General features: G+C 44.7%; 2 protein-coding genes across 2 annotated transcripts in view; one reads left to right on the top strand and one right to left on the bottom strand.

Annotated features, from left to right (window-relative positions):
* The window catches only part of ccdc135 (coiled-coil domain containing 135), a 32,423-nt gene extending 29,241 nt beyond the window's left edge, over nt 1–3,182 (top strand). The window contains exons 14-16 of the mRNA XM_072444187.1: nt 1,732–1,926; nt 2,703–2,800; nt 3,032–3,182. Coding sequence (XP_072300288.1) covers nt 1,732–1,926; nt 2,703–2,800; nt 3,032–3,122 — 384 coding nt within the window. The 3' untranslated portion in view covers nt 3,123–3,182. The remainder of the gene's footprint in view (nt 1–1,731; nt 1,927–2,702; nt 2,801–3,031) is intronic.
* A 260-nt stretch (nt 3,183–3,442) lies between these two features.
* Nucleotides 3,443–9,298, bottom strand: LOC140359319 (uncharacterized). The gene is made up of 7 exons (XM_072444186.1): nt 9,157–9,298; nt 8,893–8,937; nt 8,191–8,284; nt 5,654–6,835; nt 4,808–4,871; nt 3,863–3,987; nt 3,443–3,579 (listed from the first exon to the last, which is right to left on the bottom strand). The coding sequence occupies exons 2-7, from the start codon at nt 8,932–8,934 to the stop codon at nt 3,563–3,565; spliced, it is 1,524 nt and encodes a 507-aa protein (XP_072300287.1). The 5' UTR covers nt 8,935–8,937; nt 9,157–9,298; the 3' UTR covers nt 3,443–3,562.
* Nucleotides 9,299–9,840: the final 542 nt, after the last annotated feature.

Raw genomic sequence — 9,840 nt, 5'->3', positions numbered from 1 at the left:
GGGGCGGGGCTCACAGGGGCTGATTCAGCAGCGGCCCCAGGTCCAACTGCGAAATTAGGCGCTCGGGCCTTATAATAATTAAAGCCGCAGGCGGCGATAAAGGCCCTCGCCCCCCGTTTTCAGCCATTTTTTTCCACTATAAAAACTCAAGCCAGAGTCACGTGATTTTGTCTTATTGTGCCCGGTCACAAATGAACCTGTTATAAATGTTTTCAGTTGTCCACGATAAATTGTATTTTATGAATATAAATTACTAAATAGCAAGTCTGGAGAGGGCGCCAGAGAGCCGTTTTATTTGCTAGCCACTACATTTGCACATAATTGCGTTTAGCTTGAAAATCTTCACAAACGCTCTATTAACAATTAAAAAAAAGAAACAGTTTTAGGAAACACAGATTTTTATTTTATTTTCCAAAAATTGGTATTTTGTTTAAAATTCACCATGACCACACCCGAAGGTGTATCAGCTTCAAATATATAATATTACATTGCTCGTGGGTTTTGTGTCCAAACTGTAGGAGAAGATGCCAAATGTACAACGAGGTGCACTTTTGTCAGAGGTTTGATTCAATATGGCCGACTTCCTGTATGACTTAGGGCGGGGTCATATTATTATTTTTGACATGTCCTCACATGAACTATTTTTTGGAGTGAATGTCATATTTTTTAATGTAGGTGGCGCCATGGAGCCGTGGAGTCATTTTGCGTCATTCATTTTTTTTTAAACACCAAAAAAACAAATTTTTCACCGATCCTGAATTTTGGGTTAAACATTTTTTTTTCAAGTTTTTGTTAGCGTTTAGGTGTCAAAATTGGGGTCGTTTGGGAGAGAAAAATAATAACGGAAACTTTTTTATGGCCATTTTTTTTCTGCTATAAAAAATCAAGCTAGAGCCAAGTGATTTTGTCACATTGTGTTTTTTTTTCAGTTGTCTACGACAATTTAATTGTCTTTTATGATTTTTATGATGATCAAATTTGGAGAGGGCGCTAGAGAGCTATTTTATCAGCTAGCCACCACATTTGCATATCATTATCAGGTTAGAAATCAAACGCTACATAAAAATTTCCCCCCAAATTTTTTTTATTAAAAAACGTAGAATTTTGTGTTTTTTAAGAAAACTGTAAGAGAAAATGCCAAAAGTACAAAAGGTGCACTTTTGCCAATATGGTCGACTTCCTGTATGACTTAGGGTGGAGTGAGCGTCATTTTTTTACTGCAACTTTTTTTTGGCATCGGGCTCCCATTGGCCCCATGTTAATCGATTTTTGAGGTGGCGCTATTGAGCCGTCTTTTAATATTTTTTCACAGAACCTTCTGATACCACTCATGAGCATATTCGTCCTTGTTTACTACTCGATTTTTGTATTTTTCCAGCCCCCGGATACAATATTAATATGTCCCTCGCCGGGACGATACTTCGCCTCGGGTCTAATAAGAAACCAGACAAGAACAAAGTGTATTTGGCTGTTCAAGCTGGACTGGGCTTCCACTCAAGGAAGGTTAAATAACTGAACTGGTCACGATATAGTAAGAAGTGCAGAGCATAACATTTCTGTGAGACGAGTGGACCAAAGAAACTGATCCTGTTAGAGAAGGACATATTCTGTAAGTCGCCCATCACAGATAGAACAACCACATAGAAATGTCAGCACACAACTGGAGGTGAAACTCCTACAACACCATAGAGGTCAGGTTAATAACATCATGAGTGTAATGTGCCATGACAGGTGATGTTACTGGGCGAGGAGCTGAGCTGGTTGGAGCACCAACAGAAGGACCTGTTAGCCCCAGTTCTGATGCGTCTGAACGGGACCATGGACCTGAGTCCAGACCAGGCCAGGACCGTGTACCAGGAATGCCTCCAGGACTTCAGGAGCCGCATGGTCCAACATGCCTGCCTCATCCAGCGGCGCATAGAGGAGGTCAGGAGAACCGAGTGTTCATCTGGGAACTGTTCCCTGAGGGGCTACTGTTGTTTTATTCCTTTGAGCAAACACTGAACTCTTGTGTATGTGAACATGTGTGGAGCTCAACAGCCCACTTCATAGATACACAAGACAATGGAGGCTATGGACCATGTCATGACCGTGTGATGGTTTTTCATTCACACCTTTAAAATCACTTTTAATATCTTGATGCTTTCCAGTCCAATCGTACATCTTTGGTCTCCCCGCTCCGTCCACAACAGGAAAACCTTTTAAAATCTGTTTTGTGTTTGATTTAGTTGTTTTAGATTCAAAACATAAATAGTAAAACAAGTGTTTTGAACCTTTTTTTTAATGTTTGAGGAACATTAAACTCTGAAAGTCAGCAGAAGAAGGCTACATTTCAAAACTATATATAACAGATCAATAAGAGCAACAAGACAATTAAAAGCACTAATTACATGGATAGAATAATTACGATGCCACAAATGCCTTATGTTAGTGAGGAATAAATTTGGACTGGTGCAATTAAAATAAACTAGCAATTTTTTCACGTTTGGGACAGTAAAAATCAGGTACAGCGCTTAGAACTTTACTTTAACACAAAATCACGACTGCTTGTAGCCATTAACACAGCCTCGTGTTTACCATGTGCCTTCCACAGCATCTGTTTTCAGGCTGCATTTTATTATTAATGCAAGACTGTTTGAGTGTTTTGCCCAACGACACAGACACAGTATGCCCTGGTTCAGCCTCCCGTGTGTGTTCTTTAGGATACTCGTGATGTGGAGCTGAGCCAGGAGAAAGACTCTGAGGACTTGTGTGCCAAACAGAAGCGACAGATCCAAGTGGCACAAAAGCGCCTCCAAATGTAAGTGATTATATATATATATACATACATACATACAATATATATACATACATGCAGTCCGTTTACGTACCAATGTCCTGAGGAAAAACTGGTCCGATGCAGAAAAACTGGCCCCTGCCATTGACCAGTTTCTAGTTAAATGCATGATAACCCTAAGTGTGTGTGTGTGTGTGTGTGTGTGTGTGTGTGTGTGTGTGTGTGTGTGTGTGTGTGTGTGTGTGTGTGTTGCAGTCATAAGGAGTGTGCCCCTCTCAAGTACAGAGCTCTGGAGCAGCAGCTGACAGCAGACCCTCGCCTCGGACCACACCTCAATCACTCATGAGGTTACTCACAATTGCTCTGAGCATCTGTTTTAACTGGCAAATAAACGTGATAAGCAAATGTCGAAGACTTGGGAAACTTTGACTTCACTTGAAGTTGAATTAACATAAAATAATATAAATATAACTGAAATATGTCAAGGTGAAAAGCCTTTTGAACACTGCCCTTTTTGACTAAAGCCAAAGACTCTCACAATTTGAAATCCTTAGTGTAGCTCATGGTGTCGAGCTGAACTCGACAAGTGTTGAAAGATTAGACTTCTATTTTTTTTACTGAAAGTAAATATGACTTCATATTTGGGATTTTTCAAAAAAATCTGGGTTCACTCACAGCTGACTTTATTTAACATTAGTCACAAACTCAGGCACTCAAAGCACTGTACATATGAGGCAGGAGCAGCAGGTCTCAGGAGAGAGAAGGTCCTAAACAAGCTGGAGGTCCTTAGTCAAACTTGGGTTCTGCAACAAAAAGAAAGGGACATCAATACCATGACTACATTCTGCCAAAAGCCCACAGAGCTAGAATAGGAGGGAGAACTGGTGCTGAAGCTATTGAATTATTTAATTCTACATTTAAACATTTTATTTGCTTTCATATTGTAAAAATGACAAACATGATCAGGTTCAAAATGATCATAATTTAACTGTAATACCAACCAATGTGTTCACTCTTTAAGGTCAAAGGTTGTGTTTAAGGTTGATGCACAGTACAGGGGGAAAAGGGCGCCCCAAGTGGACTCACCTGAGAACTTAAATGTAGGAAAGGAGGTGAGGTCTCCTCCTCCATAAAGCCTCTGCAGTTTGGTGATCTCCTCAACCATGGCTTTGTCATACTCGGCCCCCGTGTCCACCAGCCCAGCACCAGACCTGGAAGGCAGGCATGAGACTTTGTCTGACTTTTGACTGGACAGGAGTGGACAGCACATTCCCAATATGGAGCAAGTGTGCGGTTGAGCTCCTTCAGCCTTGGCTCACGTTCACTTGCTTTTTCTTGTTTTTTAAGGCCCGTAGGCTTTATTAGACAGGACAGATCAGCATGAAATTGGGATGAGAGAGAAGGGAGGACATGCAGTAAATCGTCAGTGCCGGGATATGAACTCACGACACTGAAAGCTTTTCTCCCCTTACTTAACTGCTGCTTTGAAGCTGGTCATTGTGGCCGTATTAAAAAGCTCTGTGTGGTCAGAAATAAGTCTGTAAAAGCCAATGATGTCGTGTAAATAACAACCGCATGGAAACACTCAAAAGTGTGAACTTCTATATTTTTACCCTCCTCTACGGTTCATTTACAGTATAGTCCCGTTTCCACTGGTTCACTATGGAGCGCATTGGTACAGCCTGAAACTCTTTCCACTCTTAAGTGAGCTGTACGGGGCAGTTTGAGGGGTCCCATGGGCCCTACGCGTGGTGCAGTGCCAGTCCCAGGTCCATTTTTAAACGAGGAGTCACTCACAGCAGCACCTTTTTATGGTTGTATGATTAAACCGTATAGTTCAGATTTAATTTATTTAGAAAACATGTGTGGGGGACAACCAGTTGCTAATGTCGCAGACCCTTTCCTCTGGACCCAGAGTCTTGCCTGGATCATGGACACACACATTGCTGTTAAAAATAACCAGACTGAAGAATTCCAAGTAGAAAAGTGCCAGAAGTCATAAGCTTGGTCCTGGCACAGGCGCAGACTTACTGGCTTTGGGAGGAGTAGCTCCGGATTGCATCTAGGAAGAGTTTCTGAACCGGGTCCACTGGGGCTGAGGAGACAAGCACAAACCAGAAGAGTCAGTGCACTTTGTAAACCTGTAGTGGGCTAACCACTCTGCCACCATTCAGAAGTGACATTGAGTCAGAAGTGACATTAGATGAATTTTGAATAGAAGCTGAGTGTACCATCAAGACTTTTGTAACATTATGAAAATATATTAAATCCCAATTAAGTTTGAGACATAAAAACAATGACTTAAATAAGTCTAATAAAATAATAAATATCCATCCATCAATGTTCTACCACTGGTCGCTGGTGACTGGAGCCTATCCCAGTGACTTTGGGCCTTAGGCGGGGTACACCCTGGACAGTGGCCAACTTGTCACAGGGCCAACACAGAGACATAAACATCACAGACAGTTCACTCTCACATTCATTCACTAGGGCCAATTTAGAGTCACCAATTTTGCCTAACACATGCATGTGTTTGGACGGTGGGAGGAGCCGGAGAACCCGGAGAGAACCCACGGTAACACGAGGAGAACATGCAGACTCCACCCAGAGAGATCATGTGATGTTGGTCTGATCCGGGAATCGAACCCATGATCTCCATTTTCTACCATCTTCCATAAAAAGACTTCACCCACCCTTTTGTGTCTTTTTGTTTCTATGATCCATGGACAAGTGGTTAAAGTTGAGACATTATAGTATGTTTAACTACAAAAGCCCTTATCAAGCTAATGGTAAATGTGTAAAGAGTTCAAAGGCCAAACAAGAGTGACTGCATGTTGGTGAGTCCGCTGTAGGGTCCTATAAGACAGCAGCATTTACCCTCAAACGGTTCAACTGGGAGTTCCTCTGCAGCTGCTTCAAGCACTGGTGCAGAGTCGACCAGCTCTTCAGTGGCATCTACAGCCAGGGCCACATCTCCGACGGCCTCTGGTTCTGCGGGGGCAGCCTCGACGGCCTCTGGTTCTGCGGGGGCAGCCTCGACGGCCTCTGGTTCTGCGGGGGCAGCCTCGACGGCCTCTGGTTCTGCGGGGGCAGCCTCGACGGCCTCTGGTTCTGCGGGGGCAGCCTCGACGGCCTCTGGTTCTGCGGGGGCAGCCTCGACGGCCTCTGGTTCTGCGGGGGCAGCCTCGACGGCCTCTGGTTCTGCCTCAGTTTTAGACCCTACTAATGATTCAGCCACTGTCTCTACTACGTCGTCCACCACGGGGGAAGCTTTTGAAATGACCTGAGCTACAGCCTGGACTCCGGGGATGGCAGCAGCAGTGGCAGCCTCAACTACCGTAGGGGCCTCCACCAACAGCTCAGCCACAGTCTCCACAATGGGAGAGACCCTCTCGACCACAGCTTCAGCTGCCTGCTCAATGACTTCTGAGGCCTCCACTAACACCGCAGGCTCAACACTGGGCTCAGGGACCTGTGGAGGTTCAACCACAACTTCTTCTACAGCGGCTGCTTCAACCGCTGCTTCCATTGCGCTCTCTGGGACAGGAGCTGCTGCTGCTGCTGCTGCTTCTGTGACAGGTTCAGGGGCTGCAGGAGCAGCCTCAGCGGCTGCAGGGGCAGCTTCTGTGACAGGTTCAGGGGCTGCAGGAGCAGCCTCAGCGGCTGCAGGGGCAGCTTCTGTGACAGGTTCAGGGGCTACAGGAGCAGCCTCAGCGGCTGCAGGGGCAGCTTCTGTGACAGGTTCAGGGGCTGCAGGGGCAGCCTCAGCGGCTGCAGGGGCAGCTTCTGTGACAGGTTCAGGGGCTGCAGGGGCAGCCTCAGCGGCTGCAGGGGCAGCTTCTGTGACAGGTTCAGGGGCTGCAGGGGCAGCTTCTGTGACAGGTTCAGGGGCTGCAGGGACAGCCTCAGTGGCAGGGGCTGCTTCTAGAACAGGCTTAGAGGAAGCTTCTGCTGCTGCTGCCGCAGCTGCCATGTTGGACACTGATGCCTTCGGCGCGTCATAATTCTTGTGTTGAACAAGCTTCTCGATGTCAAAGTATGTTGTAGATGAATTCTTATCTGGTTCAGAGAAGCACAAAAGAAAAGATTATTTTTAAAACCATAATTTCACCCAATCCTCCAATCCCTCCAAACAACCTAACCTAGTACATGTACATAGTACATCTAGTATCACAATGGTGTCACACTGAATTTGTTATTTTTATATTGAGCAACATACTCTGGGTAGTAATTTAGCAACTGTATGTCAGAGTACAGAGTAGTAGAGTTAGAGTACACATTTCACTAAAACGTAGTATGTCAGATTTCAATAAACATTTTGCCTATTTGTCCTCAGTTTGATCATTTTTGTCAAGTTTATAATTGTACTAGTAAATATTACATAGGTAAAAGGTAAAGCCTTTTACATATGTAATAGCCTTTTACCTGTCGAAGCCTGACCCCTGGACTGTCGAAGCCCGACCCCTGGACTGTCGAAGCTCGACCCCTGGACTGTCGAAGCTCGACCCCTGGACTGTCGAAGCTCGACCCCTGGACTGTCGAAGCTCGACCCCTGGACTGTCGAAGCCCGACCCCTGGACTGTCGAAGCCCGACCCCTGGACTGTCGAAGCCCGACCCCTGGACTGTCGAAGCCCGACCCCTGGACTGTCGAAGCTCGACCCCTGGACTGTCGAAGCTCGACCCCTGGACTGTCGAAGCCCGACCCCTGGACTGTTGAAGCTCGACCCCTGGACTGTTGAAGCCTGACCCCTGGACTGTTGAAGCCCGACCCCTGGACTGTTGAAGCCCGACCCCTGGACTGTTGAAGCCCGACCCCTGGACTGTTGAAGCCCGACCCCTGGACTGTTGAAGCCTGACCCCTGGACTGTTGAAGCCTGACCCCTGGACTGTTGAAGCCTGACCCCTGGCGGTCACTCCAAGTCAAAAAAGGGCAAAATTTTAATCATTTTTTTTGCCTTCAAAGAAAAAAAAAAATACAAAATTACCTACCGACCGACCCACATGAAAAATGTCGGGTTACAGCAAACAGACAATGTATTTGGGGCAGCCCAATTTATTTTATTTATATTGTATTTCATTTATTTTTACTACTTTGTTTTGTTCCTCAGGATTTGAAGGTTGGAACTGGCACGTGCTGGGATGGACTGGTTTCTCAGCATCTAAACTAATTATTGTTGTAGTTTATTAATAAATCCTGTCTGATCATTATGAATACAATTTGTGAGATTTTTTTCCATTCTTTTAGGAATTATTGATATGTTAATAGGCCTATGATGCTAAACCATCCTATTTTAAAAAGGGCCTCAAGTTATTTAATACTCAAAACCTCTATAATGTCTGGGGAAACACACAGTCTGAGATTTTAACTGAATAATGAACCAAACAGGACTTAAATGTTTTACTCATAACTTACTGTTTTTCTTGATCTTTTTCGAGCCTCCAGATTTGGAGCTGTAGGCTGCTGCTGCAGGAGTCCTCAGGGCTGCCAAGCACTCTGCCTGCAAAGGCTGAGCACAGGACAGCTCATGCACACATGTCCCAGGCCACACAATTCAAGAGTGTCACGTTCACTCCTCACTCCCACCACAGAGGGGGAGTGCCAAAGATGTGCCAACAACTGAACCCACAAGTGGCTACTGTGCAACTACTATATACCTACAATACTTACTGTTTGCAGCCCCTAATCCTAATGTTGTCTTTGTTCATATTGTATATGGTATACATATGTATCTATAATATTAAGAAAAATATGCAAAATGTATTTAACTGTATTCCTAATGGTCACAGCCATATTAAAGTGTAAAGGCAACAAACTATAAACAGGGGTCTCCAAACCGGCATGCACAGCACTGTATCAGTGCAAGTCCAAAGTTCTACATGAAAATGTTTCTCAGAAATGCTTAAGAGTCAACAGGGCCTCAGGCTCAAGGACATGCTCTTCACTGGACCCTATAGGCCAGTGCCTATAGAAAGGTGTTGACAAATACCGAGCTGCTTCAGGCCTGAAGTTGACAGACCAGCCTTGCTCCATAAAACTGACTTAACACACGCCTAACTGAATTATCAAACACAAAATAATGTTTATGTGTAGTGGGGGGCCCTGGGTCACTGGTACCTTGATACAGCCCAGCCGTCCAATCCTCAGAAGGGCAGCCATAATCTGCAAACAATATGAGACTAAAACATCATCAATCAAACACAAGTGAACACATACAACAAATGATTCAAACATGCATGGATTCTCCCCAGACTGAGCCCAGACTGAGCCCAGGGTCTGCCCAGGGTCCAGCCAGGCGCAGGGAGCCGCGGGACAGGGCATCAGGTTGTCCCCTGGATGCTCCGCAGTGTGCTCAGGCTCCACACGGTGCAGAGAGCTTACCGGAGCGGAGCTGTCCTGTGCGCCGTGTGTTCTGCGGGATCCTTTCCGTGGATGTCCAGAGGATTACGGTGCCGTGGACATATCTGTGCACAGTGTAGTGGCCTTTTATGTAACATGTGTCACGCCCCTTTCATAGAAGCCCATGTGCATCATGCATGTGGCGAGTATAAGGATGATTAACATGTCGTTACAAGGCAATGAACGTGTATGTGTATGAAAACACTAAGTTTATTCACGCGTCGACCATTGGAAAACTTTTATTTTATTTACAAAGTACCAAGAAGCGTGTGCGTACATTGTGTACTTTCTGAAGGGGGCGTGTACTACAACAACCGAGCAGATCCGGAGCGCTGCGTCACGTGACTGATATCGTTATTTTTCTCTTAAAATGTATGAGGAACGGTTTTATTCATGAAAGTTAAAACATGTAAAACTCTTGACTGTATCCGAAATAGGTCGACATTTATAAATATTATGATTCTATTGTGAAATGTTCCTTTTCAAAACCCAAATACCAAAAAATAAAGCCTTGTTTAAATCCTGAATTTTTGAATAAAACGTAACCAAAACTCTTAATCCAACGATAAGTGTAGAATAAACTATACACGTTTTAAGTGATCCAGAATGCCCATGTTAATGTTTGGTTAAATTATGGATGTTGATGTTTGAAATAAACCTTTTTTT

This window comes from Eucyclogobius newberryi, unplaced genomic scaffold (assembly GCF_026437365.1).
Source record: "Eucyclogobius newberryi isolate DKJ021-1_F unplaced genomic scaffold, fEucNew1.0.hap1 SCAF_14, whole genome shotgun sequence".
NCBI classification, from domain to species: domain Eukaryota; kingdom Metazoa; phylum Chordata; class Actinopteri; order Gobiiformes; family Gobiidae; genus Eucyclogobius; species Eucyclogobius newberryi.
The sequence above is the reverse complement of the archived record's forward strand: the minus strand, read 5'-3'. Positions and strand labels throughout refer to the sequence as shown.